The sequence below is a fragment of the Mesoplodon densirostris genome, chromosome 11 (genome assembly GCF_025265405.1).
Source record: "Mesoplodon densirostris isolate mMesDen1 chromosome 11, mMesDen1 primary haplotype, whole genome shotgun sequence".
NCBI classification, from domain to species: domain Eukaryota; kingdom Metazoa; phylum Chordata; class Mammalia; order Artiodactyla; family Ziphiidae; genus Mesoplodon; species Mesoplodon densirostris.
Window position 1 is genome coordinate 2,271,945 of NC_082671.1, and position 24,107 is coordinate 2,296,051.

The following is a 24,107-nucleotide window of genomic DNA, read 5'->3' on the forward strand; positions in this document are numbered from 1 at the left end:
CTGGGGAAAGGTTTAACAGACAGTACTGATAGTATTGCATGACTTGTTTAACTCCTTGGGATTTGGGAAACCAGTGAAAAGAGTGGGCTGTTACATTGGTGTTGAAACTAGCTGAAGCTATGTGGTACCTGTGTTCAGGTACTTAGCCTTTGGGGTTTTGGTGTTATAACCTTTGTCCCAAGTTGACCTTTGGCTGAAATGCATCTGCGTGACCCCTGGAGGACAATCCCGAGTTTCTAGAGCTTGGGGCTCGGGCAGTGGTCTTCTCGTGTTAAACAGGAAAATGTTATCCAAGAAACAGTCTCAAACTGGTTTTTTCCTTGTTTCAGATGATGGACAGAGATGATCATGGGCGTTTTCTCAGTGTTTTGTCCACATTTAAAATACTCGTTTTGGAAATTTTCACTAAAGTTTCTGCAGGATCTCCTGTAAAGCTGCTTCTCCTACACAGTATAGAGTGGGGCAGAAAGAAAGAGGGGCTGGTGCCTGGCGGGGAACAGGAAACCCGCCAGCGCGATGGGAGGCCTCTGCTCTTTCCCCCCACGTCACAGCCCTGAGTGCGGCCTGGGGTTGCTGTCTTGTGGTTCGGAGTCGCTGAGGACTGGGGTTCTGAGCGGTCAGAGGGGCTGACCCTGATTCCCTCCTGTGCTGGGAGGTGCTGGGGAGTGGTGAGTTAGATTTCAGTTGAATTACACTTAGGGCAGAACGTTTCTTTTTAACTTTCCGTTGGATAATATGCACGTTAAGGCAGGGCCCGTGAGGCTGAGGCGGAAGCTTGGGGGCAGTGTCCAAAGTCACCATGACGCCAAGCTGCCTCTCTCCCCATGCGTGGGGAGGGGAGGTCTTCTGAGGAAAACTCATTAGAACTCCACCTCTATTTTCCTTACTTGCCCTTTGCCTCGGGTAGACCTTTGAAGTCGAGGTGGAAGGTATGATGTGAAGGTTGGTCTTGAATTGAGCATGACTGCAGGGGAAGGTGAACTCTGCACTACGTTCCCAGGTTCTTACACTGGTCACGGAGGGGGCCTGAGACAGGGAGCCACAGTCGGCGGGTGAAGAGGTGACTCTGAGCGGCACGTCCTGCAGTGGCTCCGGGCGGGCATCCCAGGAAGCCCGGCTCAGGGACCCGAGGGGCTGGCTCGGCCGCTATTGCTGCCTCCGTCCCGCGGAACATGGGCTTCGCTCCCGCTGGGTGCTGGGCGGCAGGGGTGCCCGGAGCCCTGCTTCTCCTGTTGCTGCAGCGGCTGGGAGCCTCCAGCCTGTGCGGTGCTGCCTGAACGCACCCAGGCGGTTTGTGATCACGGTCAGTGGAGTTGAGTAGGTACCGCCAGGCTCTCCAGGCCGAACAGACCCTTATAGTGAAGGCTGGTCTGGGGAAGGGGCACCGGAGATGCTGGTCAGAAGCAGCCGGGTAGCTGGACCCCGTTAGATCCTACGTGTAGAGCGGGATTGTAATGTGCTGGGCTGTGAGAGGATCCGTGACGCACAGCTCTCACGTCCTCGTGAGACGTGTTCACAGACGACTTATCCCCAGTGCTAAGTCAGGGATGGCGTCGTGAGCCTTGCCTTGCCCATTTACCCCCTGAAAGACAGAGCACTGGAGGGCCACGCCAGTTGGCACACCAGCCCATGGGCACAGGAAGTCCAGGGGTGCGCCCTGGGGGCTGGTGGCGCGCCTTCCTGTGACCCACTTGCTGTGTCCCTGGAAGCGGCTCCGACTGAGGCAGGCGGGGGTGGCGAGCACAGTGGTGAAGAAGGTGTGGGGATGCCCGCTCCTCGTCACCGTCCTGTGACGTCCCCCGGCTCTTCCCTCCCCACCTCGTCCCCTTCTGATCTCAGAAATGGGTCCTGCAGGCAAAGTCTGCGGTTAAGCAGCCTCGGTTTGGCTGTAGATGGTCAGTGGTGTGGGAACAGACGGAGAAGTGGGTTCTGTGGCCTCTTCCCCTCTGGACTTTTCTGGGAGCCGCCCCACATGGTAGCTCTGGGCGTGAGGAACCTGAGGCTTCCTCTGACTCGGGAATCTGGTGGTTCCTTTAGCACTGCAGGGTTCTGTCAATCAGAGACAGGTTCACGGGAAGCGGACACCGTGGGGAAGTGATGCACGGACACTGTGTGGTGTCAGTTAGTGAAAGGTGTTAATTTTATACCCTGTTTCCTGTTCTTTCTTGTATTTCTGTGGTCGGCTCCCAGAACCTTCCGCGTGTGAGTGAGGGGACTGAGCAGGGGAAGCAGTGGCAGGACGTGGGCGTGGGTAGCCCAGGAGGTGCTGGTCTGCTGCTGCAGGTGCCCGGGCGCCCCCGCCGTGGGCAGCAGTCGCCACGCTCCCCCCGTAACGGGAGTCTGTGTGCCCTTCTCTCTACTTGTAACTGAGCCCCTTTTACCCCCCAGCTTCCCTGATAAGCCAGCAGAGAAGACTATGCCCTGGTCCCTGGCATTTAGAAAGTGCTGCCGTGCAGGTCCTGACCCCGCAGTGTCTGCAGAGATGACTCCGGGATCTGCAAACAGAGCGCCTCTGCCCCGAGGCCACGACAGGCGGGACAGGTCCCTGCCTGAACTCACCAATTTGTGCTGAGGATGGATGGGTGGGGAAGGGCCTCCGGGATGCTTTTGGCAAATGCCTTCGGTCCTTCCAGACCCAGCCTCAACGTGGCCACCATTTCACCTGTGTTCTCTCTGTTTGTGTCTATCGGCGTAAAAGCGACAGGAAAAGGAGCATTCTCGGACCTGCCCCAAAAAAGTGATCACACTCTCTCCTCCCCCTACTCCGCCTCCCTGTCGGGCACGTGGCGACCAGCAGGTGATCCCCTCTGCATGCTCCACTGTCCTGTGTGCCTGCCTGCCTGTGTGGGTGGCCAGGGGAGAGACCAAGTCAGGATCCCGTCATTTCAGTGATGACTTACTGGCGAAGCGACCTTTGCTGGTTGGCCTCAGGATAGCACATCGTCCATTCAAACCCTGGGTAGTTTAATCTAGTCTCGCATCACAGGACTACAACTGTGCAGCCACACACTAAAATTTAAACTGTACTTGACACAGATGCGAGGTCCAAAAGCCCTGGAGAGCATTTTTCTGTAACCCCATTGAAATCAACCATTTTTGTCTTGCTGCCCAAGGAGATACAGTTAAGGTGAACTTTGGGAAGCTCTTTATAGGGCTCCACTCCCTGAGTTTGGCTCCTTGTGATTTTGAGAGCCCTGCCTCTTGCTTATCCAGCTTTTGCCAACAAACACCTGCCCTTTCCGTCTACCCCACTCACTGTCCAGGCAGACCACTGGAGAACTGCTTCAAGGCGAGTTAACCACACGTGCTTTGCGGCCAGCACGCTCATATGAAGTGCGTTTATAGAATGGCTTTTTTGACTTGTGTTGTATGTCCCTATAAAGTAAAACACTGATTTTGAAGGTAGGATCTATGGAAAGACATTTTCTCAGCTATGGTAGCCTGTTTAGAAGGTGATCCCATAATGTGTCTGATATGCAGGGGCCCAGCCTATGTTCCTGGGTTCTGGACGCTGAACCCTTGTTAGGGTAGTGACCACCCTGGGCCCTGTCTCTGCCCAAGAACCAACATGGGCCATTTCCTCTGAGTCAGGCAGTGTTCTCAGTGCTTTTCCTGTGTCATCTTGGTCCGTTCTCACAATAACCCTACGACGCAGGTCCTGTTATCCTCACCTTTTACAGATGAGGAGACTGAGGTGTAGGCTAGGGAGGCCAAGTAGTTTGTGCGAAGTCACACAGTGAGCAGTGAGCTAGGAGCTGAACCCAAGTGGTGTGACTCTGGAGCCTGAGCCCCGGCCTCGTCCTACCCCCGGAGACCACGCGCTCACGGGCTCTGGACAACAGAGTGGCCACGTCGGGAGCTCCGGGTCAGTTCTTGCAGCGGGGCAGGGCCATACGGTGAATGCTGGGCTATCCAGAGAGTGACTAGGGGCCTAGATGCCCCAACCCCACGTCTCTGTGTTAGTGGTTTCCTCAGGGCAGCGGAGGCGGCGTGGGCCTGGGTCACGGTCCCTGGCCTCTTGGGTACAGCTTCTGTGCTCACCTCGCCCCTTCGTGCCGTGTGCTCGTGGGGTCTTCTGTGGACTGTTGTCGTCTCTAATGCCTTGGTGTGGAAGCTTCACCCTCCTAACCTGCCTCTCCTGTTAACCTTCCACTGAATGCCTCTGATCACGTGCTGCTGTGTGAAAGAAATATGTTTGTTCCACCTTTGTACTAACCGTAGTTCCTTATTTATCCACGTAGCTGACCTCATTGGAGGCCAGGTGGGAGAACAGCTGTGCAGAGCTGTCCTTGGGTCACAGGATTTGATATAGACGGGACTGTGGTTACTTGGGGTTGGGGACCAGTAGGCAACAGGTTATGTGTTGAAATGAACTCTCACTTTCTGGGGCTGTCCCTTAGTAGGTCCAGATAGAGCATTTGGATGGAGCTTAAGTTTCTACTTTGTTGCCAACAGACGTACAGCGATCTTGATGCTGACAGCCGTGGCAAGCAGAGTCCCCACCACGAGAGGGTAAAAGCACGACTGTGGCATGGGATGCTGGCAGCCACACAGATGCAGCACGCTGGGGTGGGGCGCAGGCATGGCCCCTCTCCCTTGCTTTTTCCACACTCTGGTCACCCAGCCAAGAGCCGGGAATCTTTTCGCTTACAATGATGACCCTTGCAAATAGCGTTCACGGTGGAACATCCATCCACTCAGCGTCAGACCAGATAGGAACCCTGAGAGTTTGTGCCCTGTGAACGGCCTCTTCCCCTCCCTGCCCCACCTTCCCACTCCCAGATAGGCACCTTTGACTTCTGGGGAAGGGTCGAGGTCAGTAAGCAGGAGGCACTTGCTTGGCTACTTTCGGGATGCTGACGTAGAAATACTGAGAAAGCCAAAGCTCTTAGAGCATGGGGATCCTTCAGGTGTGAAGAGGACGGGGGCGGGCAGGAAGGTGATGACAAGACAGGGTCCATGATGAAAAGTGGTAGCTTATCTGTTCGAGGCGCTAGTAGGGAGACGCCTGAGCGCACCTGGCCATCGTGTGATCTGACGAGTTGCAGAGTTGCTCATCTCAAAACCTGCTGGCTATGAAACTTTTTTGGTTGTTATTGTTACCCTTAAATGGAGGCCTGAGTGGGTGTAGCTCTGCAGCCAGAATGAAGAATCATCTCTAACTGTTCATTTTACACGGGCCTTCTCTTATTTTTGCCTCCCTCTCTGCCTTTGCTCTCTGAGAAATGCCCTCATGGCTGAGCAGTAAGTCTGGTTCCCTCCTGGACCCATTAGGAGAGTAGTGGTAGCACTGTCTTCCTACCAGTTGCCAGGCAGGAAGCAGGCCCGGGATGGGGGAGGGGGGCCTTTCCATGTCACCCGTGTCACCCACAGCTTCACTGCCTGTGCCCAGCCTTTCTTCCTTCTTCCCAGGCTGGTTCCTGTCAAGGAGAACGCTAGGCACTTTGACTGCACAGGGCAGTGCCCTCCGTTTTGGGGAAGGCCTATTTGAGGAGGTGCTGATGGTCTTGAATGAAACAGGGTCTCACTGGGGAGCGGAGGGAAGTCGGCGGAGGACGGAGAGATTGAATGGGGAAGCTGGTAGACGTTGGGGCCGCAGGGCACCGAGGACAGGTGGGGTTTGGGGCTCGGGAAGCAGCAGGGTTGGCGGGAGTTTTCCTTCATTTCCCCGCTGGGCTGGTCTCCAGGGTCTTCGGTGCAGGGTTGCAATCCACGTACTCCTGGGGGTCACTGTTTTTGTTCCTTCCCGGACTCTCCCTCCACCACCCGCCAGTCCAGCCGTGCGCTTGCCTGCTCTCTGCCGTCCAGGGTGTTTCTCTCTGGGCCTCTGGAGCAGAGGCTGGTGACACCCCCCATCACCCCTGACACGCCTGAAGCTTTGAAGTTAGCGCGAGCTGATGGCCGAGGGGTGCTTCTTCCCTGCGGCCCTCAGGTATCTCAGTCCGAACCTGTAGGCAGCGGAGCAGTTCTTGCTTGCCCAGCTCGCAGCCCCTCCTGGCTCGGGGACCGAGAGCGCCTGGCTGCTGGGCCCGCTTCTGCTCACATGCCGCATGCGGTCTGCAGAGTGTTGGGGCGGGCTCCGGGGCGAGCTCGGTGTCTGAGCCCCACCGGGAGGAGGAGGAGGAGGAGGGGCCACTTTCCTGGCTTTTATGGAGAAAGCGAGCTTTGCTCCAGAGCTGTCGTCTCTTGTCTGCTCCTCGTAAGGCCGGCAGAGTGACAAGCTGGTGGAATCTCCTTGTGCTCAAGAGAAATTCCAGCCCAGGCCGTGAGGGGCTCTGCAGGGCACACAGGACGTGTGAATAGGACGCTGCCTGCTGGCTGGCAGCACTGTGCACTTGAGAGCCGGGCTGCAGACAAGGCTTCCTGGGGGGCCGTGTTCCAGCGCGGGTGTGGCTGTGAGTGTGAGACACAGTGGGAGCCTGGAATGAGCCACTGGTGCTTCTGGAACTACGAGCGTTTCTTTACTGCGTTTGTCATCCCAACAAAGGGTCCGAAACTGCCCAGTTCCTTGTGTTCAGGTCAGCGTGTAACTTTTAACTTAACGTTTCCTTTGATGTTTTCTCCACCTTGTATTTTATAGCCAGAGCCTGAGCCTTCCCGTCGATTTTTTGTCGACCAGTGGGAGCTTTCTCTAAGCCTCCGCTCCGCCAGCCGCCCTGCCTCTCCCTCCTCTGACTTCCTCCGACAGGTAGCGGGGCCCGGGGCTTGGCCAGGCTCGTCCTCTTCAGCCTGCACTTTCTTCACCCCCACGAACGGCAGCCTGTCTCCTTAGGAATCCAGTTGTGTGTGTCCGTCATGCATGTGAGGTCGGCCGGCGTCCACCTGAGTTAAGGAGGCTGCTAGCTTCACTGCAGCAAATTCTGTCCCAGTCAACCCACTTTCATTATAGTCCAACTGTATCAAATAATGAGAAGGCATTTTGTAGCCGTTAGCTTTTTTTAAGTCCAGACCTCTTCCTATTAATGTGTTATAAAACATGAACCATTGCGTAATTAAATCTCTTAAAGACAGTGGTGGATACGCAGTATCCTGGGTGCCTCTTGAATTGTAATCTCTTAAGGAATGAACTCTGCTATTTCCTGTGATGGAACTGACCCGGCTGTGGGCGGGTTTACGGAGAGATGGCGAGAGCTTTTGTCCTTTCTGCTTGTTGCCTGTTCTTGAGCTGGTGGCAGACTGTGCAGAATGCTGCGCACGTGTGGCGGCCACAGTGTCAGTCCAGAGAGCGCTGCACTTCGACTGTGTCTTAAGAGCGGGGAGAGGAAAACCATCTGCTTTTCATGCCAGAAACACGCCTCTGGGGTGTGCTCATCAGCACTGTCACATTGCTGAGAACTGAGGTTGACAGATGCCTTTGCACCAGGCAGCCCTGGGCTATACTTGCCGAGAGTGCTGGTTCCCATGGGAGAGCAGGGTCCTGGCTGAACAGGGAGACCCTGGGCTTGCCCAGTGTCCCAGCCTCAGGCTTGGCATCTGGTCCACGCTCCCACTCCTCTGCTGCAGTTTCCTGCTCCCTGGCGTCAGCTGTTGGATGCTCAGCTTGGCTGTGCCTGGGTTCCTGTCTGCTCCAGGCTCAAGCTTCCCTAATATTTCTAATCCAAAGAAGGCTTAGGTCTAAGAGCCACGTGTGTTTCTCAACCACAGATGGGTATAAGCTGTGGAGTTAATGAGCGAGTGGCACTATCCTTTGGAAATCTCCTTATTTTGAATTGAAAGTGTAATTGACTCCTCAGTTCCCGCTGAACCTAGGAGAGCTGTCTGCTCATTTGTGCTGCTGTCCTTCTTGTGTTTACACAGGGTCAGTTTCCCCCTAGAGCCTTCCTCTGGTTTGTCCCTGCCCCGCCCAAGAGGTGCCATTGCTCAGGCTGGTGATTCTCTTACACAGGGTTTCGTGTGTTCAGACCGTTTCCTGATGGGGTTGTTGGCATCCCCAGCACAACTGCTCCCGGCATGTTTTGGATTTGGAATTAGAGTGAGGGCTCCTCAGACCCGGCGGGCACACAGCTGCTGAGAGGCGTGTCATACACACTGGGTGTCTGGGCCGTCCGCACAGGACGGGCTCAAAGCTGGGCTCCCTCAGGAAGGTTTGCCACTGAAATTTATAGTTTTCTCCTGCTGCTTTGCTTTTTCAGCATTGCTAGAAAGAGGATTGAGGTGGTTGGATTTTTTTTCTTTCATCTTGTTTCAACATATAAAGATATAACCCCTCCTGGACTAGAAACACATTCTGGCTTCCACAGCAGCCGTGTCGGCATCGCCCCAGCTGGTCCAGAAGGCTTGGTCTCAGGGCTCAGGGGAACACAGAAGTCTCCACGCAGAGAATGGGCAGAGAAGGGTTCTTCCTGGTAAAGCCCGGGGGCCTCTGGTGCACAGGACAGGGTCTCTGAGCGAAGGAGGTAATAGTGAGGACGGACGTCATCCTCGGTGACACTGGGCTGTTGGCATCTGTTACCCAGATGGAGAGTCGGCCTTGCTTTCTTTCTAAATGAGGAAATAACTCCCCAGGCACTCTCCCAGGCCCTGGGATGTGCCTTCAGTCTGGTGCCCCCTGCCTTAAGGGAGGTGTCTTCTTAGGTTCTTTGAGGTTCTCTGTGTGTAACCTGAGCCACTGGGTGGTAGGCCCTTCTCACTCTGTTTGCATCCATCCTGTCGTCCCGCCTCCGCATCCCCCGCACTTTGTCCAGAGAGACATGAGAGACCAGGTTCTCCTTCCTGAACTTCACTGTCTCTGTGACCATCGCTGCCGCCTGTGCTGACACCAGTGTGTGGACACTGACACCGAGTCCCCTGCTCGTGGGCACTGTGTTGGCATGTTTGTTGCTGCACCTCGTATTCATTTTATACCTTTCGAAGATTTTTTTCCCCTGTCTTCTTAATTTATTTATTTTTTTCCTTCTCATTTCCCTCCTTTCTGGTCATTTACCAATCTCCAACCAATAGAAGTATATAAAGATGTACACGGGCGGAGTGAGCTCATTGGCTGAGCAGATAGCCAATCAGCTTCAAAGGAAAGAACAGCCTAAAACCCTTCTAGACAAGAAGGAACTGGTAAGATACACTGAGGGCACTGTCTGTCTAGATAAGACAGCCCTGGTGAACAAGCCTGCTTTGTTCTAAGTAGCTCAGTGGCATATGTGGCTGCTGCGTGCCATGTGGTAATTATTTTCTGAGGTTGTCTGAATTTTGTAACTGAACTTCTGGGACTGAAACCGTTGTTTAGAATGTTGTGTGAACAGCATACTCAGTATCTCTAAAGTGATTGCTCTAGAGTCCAGGGCCTGTGTCCATGGAGAACCATGGGAACACCTTCAGATCAGAATCCGTTAAGAGGATTTGGTTTGTTTGTTATGAAATCGTGTAGAACAGATGCAGTACCAAGTGCTGCGTGGGCACCAGAGGCACCGGCCTGCGGTGGTGCGCGGCTCCCGTCCCCAGGCAAAACCGCGTAGGGAGGGTTGTGCGCCCTGGGGAGGGGCCAGGAGGCCTCGCCTGATGTGTGTCCCCCCCCACCTCCACCCCCAGGGCTCCATGAAGAAGGAGTTCCCACAGAACTTGGGAGGCAGCGATACCTGCTACTTCTGCCGGAAGCGGGTCTACGTGATGGAGCGGCTGAGCGCCGAGGGCAAGTTCTTCCACCGGAGTTGCTTCAAGTGCGAGTACTGTGCCACCACCCTGCGCCTCTCGGCCTACGCGTACGCCCTCGAGGACGGTGAGTCCCCACGCTGGAGGCCGCACCCAGACTCAGGGCCCCCGCTGCGTTCTTACACAGACACTCTCCTTTCTGCCTCTCCTGAGCCTTCCCATCCACCCCCCTCTAGTCTGTGTTTTCTCCCAGACTCTTATAAATATTTCTGCAGAGTCACCAAGCTGTATCACAGATGACTCAGTGACCATGGTGATGAGAAGGGCATGCGTTTACCTAAATCGTTTCCCTGGCTTCACAGACACCTGCTGTCCTACCTCACGGTGGGATCTTAAGATAAAAGGGACCCGAGGGGAGTAAGTCTTTTTTGTGTTCGCTTTAGAGAAGAAGAATCACAGGCTTATAGAAGCCACGTTTCTTGCCTAAGGTCAGTGACAGCACATTGAAACTGTACCCCCTGCCACTCTCAGACCTTGGCTTCCTGAAGGCGCCTGAGCTGCGCCCAGTGTCACCCGTGCTCTCTCGTATCAGCATCTCTGGTGAATTGAGAGCACGTTGCCCAGGCCTCAGTCTGGTTACTGTGCTGTTCAAGCCCTGACCTTTTGTGATGTTTGTTGGTTTTATAGTGGAATGACCTTGATAAGGCGGAAGGTGGAGAATTATGCAGACAGGTAACAAAGCCTGATGGAGAGGCGTGTCTGCCGCCTGAAAACCCTTTGGGGTTAATTGGAAAAGGTCACCGGAGACATCAGTGATTCCTACGCCCCTTCCTACAGGAAGCAGAAGGGACCTTATGAGAGGCCGTCTTACTGATTCAACAGTAATGAAAAGACCCAGATTAATAGAAGGGGGAAGTAAATCCTCAGGTCCCTTGCACTGACTGAGGAGACTGTCAGGGGACGTCACACAGGAGAGGGACACCCTGCGGTGAGGAAATAGTCCTCCAGGCTCTTCGACTAGTGAGCAAGGAGCAGCCAGAAGAGCCGAGTGGTGACCTGAGAAAAGCTGACTCTTACTGTTGTGGCACCTGATGCTCTTGTCACATTAGTGAGAAGCACCACCCAGCGAGGGAAGAGGTGAGACAATTGTCTATACTGTTAGGTGTCAGTATTCCCACACACCTGGTCTTTGGATAATGCCTTTGCTCTCCCGGATGGGGTTGGCAGATGGGGCCCACCCAGTGTTTCTGGAAAGATCCCTTCAGACCCAGCGAATCGATCCATGAGTAGTCTTGCCCATAGATCGTGCGCCACACCTTGGCCACATTCTCCTTAGGGCGTAGCTGGTGGAAGAGGGGCCGTCCTGCTGGAGTGACCCGGCAGCAGACGGCGTCAGGGAGTGACCGGGGGCGCCGGCGCGCAGGGCAGACTGGAACTTCGTGAAGCACAGAGGAGGAGGAGTCCGGGAAACTCAGGAGGGTCAGGAGCGACGTAGCCGTCCTGCCGTGCGTGGGCTCTGGAGCGTGGTGGGCGAGGGCTCGGCAGAGGGACGGAGGAGCCGGCGTGCCCAGCGGGAGGGCAGCGGAGACCGGGGGAGTGACCACGGTGTGGGGGCCGGACGAGCAGGTCCACGTGCTTAAGCACGGCCTTCCTGACAGCGGGCTTGACCAGCTCCCCAGACTTCAGCCCAGGTGAACCTTTCCCTCAGCTCCGCCCTCCTCAGTGACAGCTGGACTTGGGGAAGGGAGGGAATCTTAGGGGTCCCGAGGGTTTAGCCTCATGAGGTTCAGAAATCTAACGGAAGAGCCTCAGGTAAGAGAGAAAAGGGCAGGGATTGTGGCTCCGGAGAGAGGGGTTAACCCAGCCCGTGCCGGGCCCTTAACAACATATTGTGACATGTCATCCTCATGACCACCGGAAGGTAGCTAGCTTTATTGTTGTAGTTTTACACATCAGGAAACTGAATTCAGAGAAGCTGTAAGTTGCTTGTCCAGGTCCACACAGCAGTAAGTGACCTCCGAGGTGCCCCAGGTCAGACGTCCTGGGGTGAGCACTTCTGACCCACGGCAACTCCGGCCTGGTCAGTGGGGACTCACTCACCTGAGAGAGGCGTCCAGGTTTTACCCTTGTCCCTTCAGCCCCTTTAAAAGGATGCCGTCTTTCTGTTGCCACAGACTAGCTTATTTGCCTGCTGCCAGCTCTTAAGACAAGGACTCTAAATCAAACAGTGTGTCACGTCTTTCCTGTCCTCTCGAGGAGAGAAAACACCATCCACTGAGGAGGTCTATGAAGGGCCGCCCTCGGGAATGACGAGCCCGCTGCCCCCTGCTGCTGCCCCGTGTCTGCTCCCACAGGGCAGCCCAGGGGATCTTAAAGAGACAAGCAGACCTTCCCGGCCTCCCACTGTTCACCCTGACAACCCCTGTGGCACAGGTGGACCTGCAGTCCCTGGGGCTGAGAGCTCCGTGCGTCCTCCCAGCCTGCCCCCCGGCCCCCTGCTTCTGCCTGTGCCCTGCGAGCTGCTCGCTTCTCCGTTGCACTGACTCGCGTGCGCTCGCTGTGTCCTCTGCTGGAGTGCGCCCCTCCCACCCTCACGGGGCAGCCTCCTGTCGCCACACGTTCTTTCCCCGGAGAGGCGGCAGGGCTCCTCTGCCTCCTGACCAGAGCGTCTCTGGCTCTGACCTGTCCTGACGGCTCTGACCCGTCCTGCCGGCTCTGACCTGTCCTGACGGCTCTGACCTGTCCTGATGATGGCTCTGACCTGTCCTGATGGCTCTGACCTGTCCTGACGGCTCTGACCTGTCCTGATGATGGCTCTGACCTGTCCTGACGGCTCTGACCTGTCCTGACGGCTCTGACCCGTCCTGACGGTTCTGACCCGTCCTGATGATGGCTCTGACCTGTCCTGACGGCTCTGACCTGTCCTGATGATGGCTCTGACCTGTCCTGACGGCTCTGACCTGTCCTGACGGCTCTGACCTGTCCTGATGATGGCTCTGACCTGTCCTGATGGCTCTGACCTGTCCTGACGGCTCTGACCTGTCCTGATGATGGCTCTGACCTGTCCTGATGATGGCTCTGACCTGTCCTGACGGCTCTGACCTGTCCTGACAGCTCTGACCTGGCCTGACGGCTCTGACCTGTCCTGATGATGGCTCTGACCCGTCCTGACGGCTCTGACCTGTCCTGATGATGGCTCTGACCTGTCCTGACGGCTCTGACCTGTCCTGATGATGGCTCTGACCTGTCCTGACGGCTCTGACCTGTCCTGACGGCTCTGACCTGGCCTGACGGCTCTGACCTGTCCTGACGGCTCTGGCCTGTCCTGACGGCTCTGACCTGTCCTGACGGCTCTGACCCGTCCTGATGGCTCTGACCTGGAGCTGCTGGGGGAAGGAATCTGTGGCCCGTCTGCCTCAGGCTCGCCTCTTAGCTGTCTGTTTTCTCCAGTTCCATCTTCAGTCATTCCTACATTTACTGTCAAGGTTCCTGAATTTACTTAGACCATCTAAAATCAGTGACTTGACGGGATCAACCATGTTTTGTGGTCGCTTTGTGACGTTAGCATGGCCGTACTTGCTGATTGAGATGGACACCATCGTGAAGAGCCAGGCGTCCGACGTTCGAGTCCTGTCCGAGACTCGCTAGCGTGGCTTAGCCTTTCTGTGCCTCGCTGGGTTTTGAGGATTAAATGAGTCGATAGTTGTAAAGCACTTACAGTGTTTGGCACATGGTAAATGTTAGATGAAAATCAGCCCTTTTTGTTATTAACATAAGAAGCAAAAAGTATCACCAAGTTGGGTTTGGGAAGGGGTTTGAGGTGCATTAATCGAGCAGCTACAGTGCAGGACGTGTGATGATGTCTCGTTGATGGATCTCCCCCCATGAGACGGTGTGGTCTTCATGCTCTACATGAGGAAACGCGTGCTGAGAGGGTCATGTACCACTGAGTGGCTGGGATGGTGCTTGCACTGAGCTCTGGTTTCAGTGTGTGTGTTCCTCCCCTCAGGTTGTGCTGCATTCATAGAGAAAACAAGGTTTTGGAATTTTCTTTTTACCTTTTGGTCAGGCTCGTGGGACTCGTTTTTGAAACCTAAACCTCTTTACTTTATTTATTTAGGATACAGTAGCAGAATTCAATGAGGATTCCCTGGTAGGTCAGTCTATTGAGTTGTATTTTTAAATTTAGAATTCTGCTTTTACTAGAAAAAAAGCAAATTAATGGAGGAAAAATAGAAGAAAGGAATGAACCTAACTGTAAATGATGGTAGTTTTCTGATACTACAATAAATAAGACTCTTGGTTGAAAGTAATGGAAACTCAGATCAGATTAAAGTTTTTGCATAAGATTGACATCTTTCTTTCAGGTAGCAGGGCTGCCCCTTCTCTCTCCCCATCCCTAAGAATCTGTTGGCCTAACTTAGCCACACGCCAGGTCCTAGAGCACCGTGTCCTGCGGTGGACTGGAGGGAAAGGGGATATTCTGATTGACCTGTCTGGGTCATTTATCCACTTCTGTGCTGGGTAATGTCAGGCCAGGTGGTTGGCAGCCCCATCAGAGTCATGTGGAGGAGGGAGGAGTGTTCTTTAAAGAACGAGACACAAGACAGGCAAAAAGTAGTGTGTGATCCAAGCACCAATACGTTTTGTCTTGTCCTAATTACATTTTATCTTGGCCAAAATTCACAAAAGTGAAATGGTTTATTACAGATTGTAGAAGGAGATTGTGTACAAGCTGCTAAAAATAACCCACGACTGAACTCCCCTTATAGAGAGATAAGCAGTGGGGTTGATGGTCCTTTGCTCTCAAGTGCCCCTGACAGGAGGTGTGGTTCTCTGAGTTCTGATCACGTGCCAGGAGCTAGTGGGAAACTGTGTTTCAGAAAATATACTATCTGTATGAATATTATTTGAAATTATGAAAGTCCACAAACTCTCTTTTTCTAAAAGATTTATGCAGTGTTGGGAGGGGGAGAAGTACCAGTAAAAGGAGAACAGAAGTCAGTTACTTTGAGAGGAAAAGAGAGAGAGATGTAAGCAGACCACCAGGAGAAGGGAGGAAGAATGCCATTCATTTATCTCCTTGACTTTTTCTTGAGATATAATTGACACATCGGTTTATGTGTACTGCCCGTTGATGTGACACGTTTATTTGTAAAGTTATTACCACCACAGTGTGACCTAGGCTCAAACCGCACTGTTACCACCTCCGTGCCATCACATAGTTACTAACTCTTTTCTGTGGTGAGAACATTTAAGACCACTCTTTAAGCAACATTCAGGTATATGACACAGTATTATTTGCTTTGATCACCATGCTGTGCGTTAGGTCCCCAAACTTGTTAATCTTATAACTGGAAGTCCCTACTCCTTGGCCAGTATCTCCTCCTTTCCCCTCCCCCCACCCCTACTGGCCACTATTCTACTCTCTGTTTCTCGGAGTTTGTCTTTTTTAGATTCCACGTGTAGGTGATACACAGTATTTGTCTTTCTCTGTCTGACTTATTTCACTTAACACAATGCCCTGAAGGTCCCTCCAGGTTGTCATATAGCAGGATTTCCTCCTTGTTCATGGCTGAATAATATTCCATTGTGTATACATATGTGTATGTATGTATGTATATATATATATATATATATATCTCCATCCGTGGATGGAAACTTGGGTTGTTCTTGTATCTTGGCCATTGTAAATAATGCTGCTGGGAACATGGGGGTGCATATATCTTTCACTATAATTAGTGTTTTTGTTTTCTTCAGTTAAATACCCAGAAATGGAATTCCTGGATCCTATGGTAGTTGTATTTTTAATTTTTTGAGGAACCTCCACAGTGGCTGCACCAATTCACATTCCCACCAACAGTGCATGAGGGTTCCCTTTTCTCCACACCCTCTCCAACGCTAGTTACCTCTTGTCTTTTTGACGACAGGCCTTCTGTCTGGTATGTGGTGATATCTTGTGGTTTTGATTTGCATTTCCCTTATACTAGTGACGTTGAGGCCCTTTTCATCTATATGTTGGCCATTTGTATGTCTGTTTTGGGACACTGTCTCTTCAGTTCCCCTGCTCATTTTTTAATCAGTGTTAGGTTCTTTGCTATGGGGTTATATGGGTTCCATATATATTTTGAATATTACCCATAGTCAGATGTGTGACTTGGAGCTCTTTTCTCCCGTCGCATAGGTTTTGCTCTTTCATTTTGTTGCTTGTGCTTTTGCTGTCACATAGAGGAGATCATTGCTGAGACCAATGTCAGGGTGAGTTTCCCTTGTTTTCTTCTAGGAGTTTTATAGTTTCATGTCTTCATTTAAGTCTTTAATCCATTCAAGTTCATTTTTTTCTATTTTTTTTATTAGTTTCTGCTTTATAACAAAGTGAATCAGTCATACATATACATCTGTTCCCACATCCCCTCCCTCATGCATCTCCCTCCCTCCCACCCTCCCCATCCCTCCCCTCCAGGCGGTCACAAAGCACCGAGCTGATCAAGTTCATTTTTGTGAGTAGTGTAAGATAGGGGTCCAGTGTCATTCTTCTGCATGTGATGACCCTGTTTTCCCAGGACCATTTATTGACGAGACCATCCTCTCCCCGTTAAATATGCTTGGCTCTCTTGTTAAATATTAGTTGACTATATATGCAGAGGTTTATATCTGAAATCTTTATTCTGTTCCATTGGTGTTTTTATGTCAGTACCATATTTTTTTTAATACTTATTTATTTGGCTGCACCAGGTCTTAGTTGTGGCACGTGGGATCTTCATTGCTGCGTTTGGGACCTTTTTTGTGGTGTGTGACATCCTTTTTTTTTTAAATAATTTTTTTCAAAGATTTATTTTTTATTGATTTTATTTATTTTTGGCTGCGTTGGGTCTTAGTTGCGATATGCAGGATCTTCATTGAAGCACGCGGGATCTTTCATTGCGGCGCCTGGGCTCTTCGTTGTGGTGTGTGGGCTTCTCTCTAGTTGTGGCCTGCAGGCTCCAGGGCACATGGGCTCAGTAATTGTGGCATGCGGGCTTAGTTGCCCTGCGGCTGTGGGATCTTAGTTCCCTGACAAGGGATCGAACCTGTGTCCCCTGAATTAGAAGGCAGACTCTTTACCACTGGATCACCAGGGAAGTCCCTATAATAACTTTATTTTATTTTATTTTGAATCTTTGAATTTTATTTTATTTATTTTTTTATACAGCAGGTTCTTATTAGTTATCCATTTTATACATATTAGTGTATATATGTCAATCCCAATTTCCCAATTCATTACATTTTTTTTTTAAGTTGGGGCATGTGGAACCTAGTTCCCTGACCAGGGATCGAACCCAGACCCCCTGCATTGGGAACACAGAATCTTAACCACTGCACCACCAGGGAAGTCCCCATACTGTTTTTGATTACTATAGCTTAGTAATATAGTTTAAAATCAGGAAGTGTGATGCCTCTAGCTTTGCTCTTCTTTCTCAGGATTGCTTTGGTTATTTGGGATCCTTTGTGGTTCCATTCAAGTTTTACAATTGTTTTTTGCGTTTCTGTGAAAAATGCCATTGAAATTTTAATAGAGATTACAGTGAATCTATAGATGGCTTTGGGTAATGTGAACATTATAACAATATTCTGATCCATGAACACTGGATATCTTTCCATTTATTTGTGTTTTCAGTTTCTTTCATCAAAGTCTTGTAGTTTTCAGTGTATAGATCTTTCATCTCCTTGGTTAGGTTTATTCCTAAGAATTTTATTTTACTTTTTTGCTATTGTGAATGGGATATTTTTCTTCATTTTTTTCTGATGTTTTGTTGTTAGTGTATAGAAACACAACTGTTTTCTATATGTTGGTTTTGTATCCTGCAACTTTCCTAAATTTCTAACAGTTTTTTTGGTGGAGTCTTTAGCATTTTCTGTATATGAGATCATATCATCTACAAACGAAGACAGTTTTACTTCTTCCTTATCTATTTGGGAACCTTTTTTTTTTTCTTTTTCTTGCCTGATTGTTCTGGCTAGGATTTCCAGTATTGAATAGGAATGGTGAGAGTAGGTATCCTTGTCTTGTTCCTGATCTTAGAAGAAAAGCTTTCAACCTTTTGCTGTTGAATATGATGTTAGCTGTGAGCTTGTCATATATGGCCTTTATTTTGTTGGTACGGTGCTTCTATACCAAGTTTTTTGAGCATTTTTATCATGAGAGGATGTTGTACTTTGTCAAATACTTTTCTGCATCTGTTGAGATGATCATATGTTTTTCTCTCTTTCTGTTAATGTGGTGAATCCCATTTATTGACTTATGGCTATTGAACCATCCTTGCATTCCTGGAATAAATCCCACTTGATAATGGTGTATGACCTTTTTTTTTTTTTTTTTTTTTTTGCGGTACGCAGGCCTCTCACTGTTGTGGCCTCTCCCGTTGTGGAGCACAGGCTCCGGATGTACAGGCTCAGCGGCCATGGCTCATGGGCCTAGCCGCTTCGCGGCATGTGGGATCTTCCTGGACCGGGGCACAAACCCGTGTCCTCTGCATTGGCGGGCGGACTCTCAACCACTGCACCACCAGCGAAGCCCTATGATCCTTTTAATATGCTGTTGAATTTGGTTTGCTAATATTTTGTTTAGAATTTTTACATCTGTGTTCATCAGGGATATTGGTCTGTAAATTTCTTTTCTTGTACTGTCCTTATCTGGCTTTGGTATTAGGGTAATGATGGTCTCATAAAATGAGTTTGGGAGTGTTCCCTCCCGTTCAGTTATTTGGAAGTGTTTGAGAAATATTGTTAATTTTTCTTTAAATGTTTGGTAGAATTCACTAGTGAAACCATCTGGTCCTGGGCTTTTCTGTTTTGCGAGGGTTTTATTTACTGATTCAGTCTCCTTACTCAATTGGTCTGTTCAGATTTTCTGTTTCTTCATGAGAATCAGATTTAATAGGTTGTATGTTTCTAGGAATTTATTCATTTCTACTAGATTATCCAGCTTGTTGGCATATAATTGTTTTTAGCAGTTTCTTACGATCCTCTGTGTTTCTGTGGTATCAGTTGTAATATCTTCTTTCATTTCTGATTTTATTTATTTGAGTCTTCTCTCTGTTTTTCTGAATTAGTCTCATAAAGGTTTGTTAATTTTGTTTATCTTTTCAAAAAAAATCAGGCTCATTGATCTATTCTATTGTATTTCTGGTTAGGTCCTCTTACTTTAACTTGGGAATAGGAAAGTTCATTTGTTAAAGGAACCACTCTCTCCAGATGAGAAGGATGAGTGGAATTACTCCTGTTTCAACAGTTTCTGTAATAGGGTCTATCCTTTAATTTTCAAAAGCCTTGGCTGTAAGTGGGGGGAAAGAAAGAATCCGGAAAAAACAACCCTCAGTGACTGAATCCCACTACCAGCATCGTGGGAAAAGCCCAGGTTGGTGTTTTTCAAACTTTTGATCATGTCCACAATAGGACATACATGTTACACTAGGACCCAGAAAACCCAGGTGGGCACAGCTGAGCTGTGAGAAATAATCCTTGACTCTGAGGATGCCACAGTGCACGCTGATGCTTTTTATTAGGCTTTATTCTGTTTTGTTTTAGTCATAGTGCATTGTAGGATTTTTGGTTTGTTTTGCGTTGTTTTTAGTGCTGATCCTGACCCACTGTGGGTCAGAGCCGCAGTCCAGCCGGCACTGGCTCGCGGGTGCTTGCAGAGGGGCAGCAGGAGGGCCCCAGTGGGTTCGTGTTCTGTGCCGCCCCGCCCCCGGCAGCCTGCAGGCCACCACCGCTGTGTTCATTCTTGGTTTCCCCAGAAATGCTCCTCTGGCTCTTCATGTGACCACATCTTTGTTCTGCACACACTGCCACTTTGTTTGCCGGCCCTGCCATGCAGGCTTCGGTCTTTGCTCCAAGCCCTGATTGGGTGATAGCTCCGTGGCCTCCACACATCCGGGCACAGGGGAGAGGAGGGCCTGGCCTCCCTGGACGAGAAGCCTGGGCCTGGGGAAGGCCGGTGCTGGGGCGAGCGGACGACCGTGCCAAGACCAGGGGTCAAGCTGGGAATTTCAGAGACTTGCTCACCCTCTTCCCCTGCCCCTTGCTGCCTGCAGGTAAATTCTACTGCAAACCACACTACTGTTACCGGCTGTCCGGGCCTGTACAGAGGAAGAGACCAGCAGTGGCCCCTCTGTCTGGAAAGGTAATGTTGATTGGCCGCAGGGGGCGGGGGGGCAGCAGGTGCTGTTTCAGTGCGGTGACAGGGCAGGGTGTGGCCAGCAGGCCCTGAATGGCCACTGCATTGCCTTTCCTGTGAGTGGGAGGGCCTGAGAGATGGTCACAGTCCGGTATGGGGAGGGAGCATCTTTTCAAGCCTAATTAATGTTGGGTTTCGGTAAGGTAATGTTACAGCACCACCTGAGTTGGATTTGGAAGACCGTGTCAGACCTTCTCTTCTGCTTACTGTGTAAAAAAAGCCTTTTGCCTTTGAAAGTCTCACCTTTCCTGAGAGGAGGACACCAGAAAAGGACTTGGCTAGAAATAAATGCTCTGCAGCCAATTTCTTGAACTTTCTATATTCTGGGAATTACTTATCTAAGAACCTTCTTTTTACCAAAAAAAAAAAAAAAGTGAGTGTAATCAGCTCCCACATCTGTCTTTCCAAGTGAGCTGTGTATTCTCTCCGCTCCGTGGTGTTGCCCTGTGGGCGTGCAGTTGACTGATGCTTCCAGGAGGGCCTCTGCGGACTGCAGAGAGCCTGTGGGGGAAGGGACGTGAGGTGCCTGCGACTCCCGCGTGAAGTGTGCCCTGGCGCAGCTTTGGGTTTCCTGGTGAGGGCAGCAGACCGGCAGCCAGGTGTCCTTGTCTCCTGAGATGTGGGTGCTTCACTCAGTCAGTCACTCTTCCTCTTCTTGTGGACTTTCCTAGGAGGCCAGGGGACCCCTGCAGGACAGCCCCGCTGCAGACACCAACGGACAGCCCAGCACCAGTGCCATCCCTGCCGAGAGAACTCCAGGTAGCCTCACTTCCTTGTTTGGCTGGGTGGTGCGTCACTCTCTCGGCCTCTGTGACAAGGCCAAGGGGGTGAGCCAGCGCCTCCAAAGCAACGTTTCTTCAGTTGGGCATCAGGTGGCCCAAAACCCTCTGGACTCCTTTTTCATGTGCCAGCTGCTTGCATTTGGAGTCCCCTTTCTCTATGGCCTGTCGGAGGTGCTGGTACAAATCAGAGGGGAGTTTCACTGGCCGACCGTGAGCCAGTAGGGGCGCCGTCTGGTGAGCGGCGTCACCCAGGCTTCGGTACTGTCTCTTCAGAATCTCAGATTTTTATTGCTGGAGTCCTGGGACCTGCCCACATCCATCAGATACCTTGGGGGGTTGGCCCAGGCCCTGTTTAGGGAGCAGAAGTTCAAAACAGGCTGCTTTTAGCACTGACCCAAGTGATGACCCAGGGCAGTGGGGCCTTCTTGTAGTCCCTCGCTGTGGGCTCCTTGGATAGAGCGTGGACTTGTGAAAAGGCCCCAAGGTCTGAATGTGTGTCCGCCTGAACTGGTCATCCTCCGTCCTCTTCCCTGCTCAGGTGTCTAGGTGAGCTGCCACTGCTCTCCCACCTCACCTGTAACCACTGAAGGACATGCCCTGTCCTGGTCATTTTGGGGCATTTGATCAGGCCCTAATTGGTCCCACTTTCACTAACCTCTTCCTGTGTCAGGAGGTGAGTGCCACCACCCCACATCTAAAAACACATTTATTCTGGTCTCAAGGGTCAGGAGAAGGAAGGGCTCGTGGGCACCAGACTTCTTGTGAAGAATTGTGGGTTTTTTCCTTAAAATCACCTCTCCCTACTCCCTGCCAAACCAGCCTGTGACGTGTGTCCACAGTTCCACAGACGTGGGTGGTCCTGATGCCCTGCACAGCCCCGACAGGTCATAGCCCACGGTCACTGTAGCCGGTCGGAGAGGAAGTCGTCGGGGCCCTGTTTTCACCTGTCACAAGTTTCTTCCCTTCAGAGCAAATAGGTCTCAAGCAGCTGTTTACAAACTCACAGAAATCACCATATTGAAAACTAAAGATTATCAGCTAAGGCCAGAAACTATGGAGAGGGAGTTGGTAGTGGAACTTCCAAAATGGGAGAAGAGAAAGATTATCCACTGAGCCTTCAAATGGGAGGTTAGCAGAGCTGCTCCTTCGCCCGTGCTCCGGAACTAACACAGGCCCCGTGGTGTTGCTCTGGGGCAGGAGGGTGTCACAGACACTGGGCAGTGCCCCCGGGTGCAGTGACTGGAGCTTAGGTGAACTCAGCTTCTGCTACTATGTGTGCCCTGATAAAATCTAGGCAAGTTTTTACCTGCCCTGCAGATTGGACCAATATTTTATAGCCATGTTTAAGCTACGAATGACTTGGTACCCCTTGAGCCCCTTTACAGTCTGTCTTTTTCAAGAAGTGCTGATGGCCCTTGCAACAGGGGAACTGGTAGAGACAGGGCGTGTGCCTTTGAGCAGGTGAGAACCACCTGGGTGCTCAGCAAACAACTAAAACGTTTGGCTCTCTTTGTGGGCATCTGAAGAAGAGTGAAGCCAGTGGAGGTCAGGCCATTCCTCAGCCAAGGTTGTGCACTCTGTCCAGTTCAGTTTGCCGTCTGACTGCCTGCTTTGAAAGCATAGTGGGCTTCAGGTTTTTAGCAGTTGTGGAGAATTAAGGGTTCCATAGAGAAGAGGACCATTCTGTGAAGCAGGGAGAGAAGATGAGAGGTGGGGTTGTGGTGACAGAATCAAAGTCCCGAGGACCTTCTTGATTCTGAAGGTGATGCGCCTGTCACAGCATGAGGGGTTCAAGATGTGAAGCCCAGTTGGAGGTGCCCTGTGGGCAGTGGCAAGGCCAGCACCCGGGGCCACTGGGGTCCAGTGAGTACCTGCCTCTGGAGGCCCAAGCTTTCCGAGAGCGCGGCTCCGAGTGTGGACATGCCCCGGAGCACCAGCACTTTTCCCTTTGTAGAAGAGGAGCAGGATCATGGGTGTATGTTATAGTTGGCAGGAAATTGATTTCTTTTTCTCCTTTAATAAGGATTTCCTTCTTTAAATCCCAAACTAAAGCTTTGATTGGTTAACCAGAACTTCCTTTTGAAAAGCTTCAGAAAAACTCTGGTGTTTCGGGGCTTCAGGAAGTGTGTTGTGGACGGCAGTGGTCAGGCTGGTTCCGGGCACATCCCCTGGGCTGCACTCTGAGCAGAGCGAGTAGTACGTGGAGCGTGGTTCACGCCCCAGATCCACGTCCCCCGGGAGGTTGTGTGGAGGAGCCGTGGCTGTGGTTGGCACTGCTCTGTGCCCCCCTTTAGTTTGTGGCATTTCCCTCTTTTCCCTTATGTTCTTCTCCTCTTACACCAAAACGACTGCTGTTGCCAAAAAAACAAACACAACCCGCGAGTTAGAACCTGGTCCGGTGTCATCTGTCTCTGGCCCCCTGGCCTGCGGCTGCTGCCTGATTTAGCATCTTTGTTTGTAATGTGCTTTTAATGTAGAAACCTTCTTTGCTGTTCTCAAAATTAGTAAGTGCTTTGTTTCCAAGCTTCTTATACTTAGTGCTGCAGGTCAGTGGACCTGGCACAGATTTTCTTACCCTGGCCTCATAGTACCTGCCCTGATTTGAGGAAACATTTGGATAACAACAGGCAGAGAAAGAAAACTCCCAGTGGCATGTTTTACCCTTGAATACAAGACCCTCAGTTGAAGGTTTTTAGATCCTTTTTTCATCCAGAGGAATCACCTTTACACCTCACATCGTGGGTAACCAGGCATGGGGTATCATAGGGAACCGAAGAGCTTTGCTTCCAGTCCAGGTGACAGACATGGGATGGGAGAAAGGCTTCATTGTCTGTCATCTTATGGAAAGATGATCTTAACATAAAAGGCTGCCTCGCTGTGGCTGGTGCATGCCGCGTCCCCAGACACGCTTGCACGGTCACCCTTGGGTTCCATAGTTTGGATGCTGAATGAGCCATGAGGAAATGCAGGCATTTCCCACACCAGCTAGAATAGCCACACGCGGTACAATCCTGGGTTCCTGCCATCAGGAGGAAGTTACGAGATCTTCCCACTGCTTCCCAAGCCCTCTTCCCTTATAGGCATTTCTGGAAAACCTATTAGAAAAGCAAAGAGAATTCCGAATCCAGCTTCACTCTCCAACCCCACCCCAAGAGTCCAAGTAGATGGTGATGTGTGAACACATACGTCTACACACCTGTGTTTGCGCTGGCTTAGTTTCATAATCTACAAGTACACGTTTATATGTTGTGCCCTAAGTGGTACTAACAATACTAGTGAAGCTTCCCCAAGCTTCTCATCCCTTGGCTCTGGCTTACCCTGGGGACCATGCCACGGACCTGGCTCAGTGTTCCCGTCAGGCTCTGGGGACAGCAGAGCAGCCAGGCGCCCGGGGTGGGGGGACCACGGGGGCAAGTGTCCCCAGACGTGAGCAGTGCACACTCCCCACCCCCAAAAGGTGACTCAGACAAAGCAGGGGAGCAGGGATCTCGCTCAGGAACCCCAGGGGACTGCTTCGCTTCCAG

At 51.3% G+C, this 24,107-nt stretch overlaps 1 protein-coding gene across 13 annotated transcripts in view; it reads left to right on the forward strand.

Annotated features, from left to right (window-relative positions):
- Positions 1 to 24,107, forward strand: part of MICAL3 (microtubule associated monooxygenase, calponin and LIM domain containing 3) — a 175,476-nt gene that overhangs the window by 95,979 nt on the left and 55,390 nt on the right. For 9 of the 13 annotated variants that reach the window (XM_060112932.1, XM_060112938.1, XM_060112941.1 and 6 more), the window contains 7 exons: positions 2,699 to 2,797; positions 4,456 to 4,512; positions 6,581 to 6,688; positions 8,941 to 9,048; positions 9,523 to 9,709; positions 19,659 to 19,747; positions 20,473 to 20,560. In XM_060112932.1, the coding sequence (XP_059968915.1) occupies positions 2,699 to 2,797; positions 4,456 to 4,512; positions 6,581 to 6,688; positions 8,941 to 9,048; positions 9,523 to 9,709; positions 19,659 to 19,747; positions 20,473 to 20,560 (736 nt within the window). The remainder of the gene's footprint in view (positions 1 to 2,698; positions 2,798 to 4,455; positions 4,513 to 6,580; positions 6,689 to 8,940; positions 9,049 to 9,522; positions 9,710 to 19,658; positions 19,748 to 20,472; positions 20,561 to 24,107) is intronic. The other 4 variants (XM_060112940.1, XM_060112939.1, XM_060112942.1 and 1 more) reach the window with 4 other exon arrangements.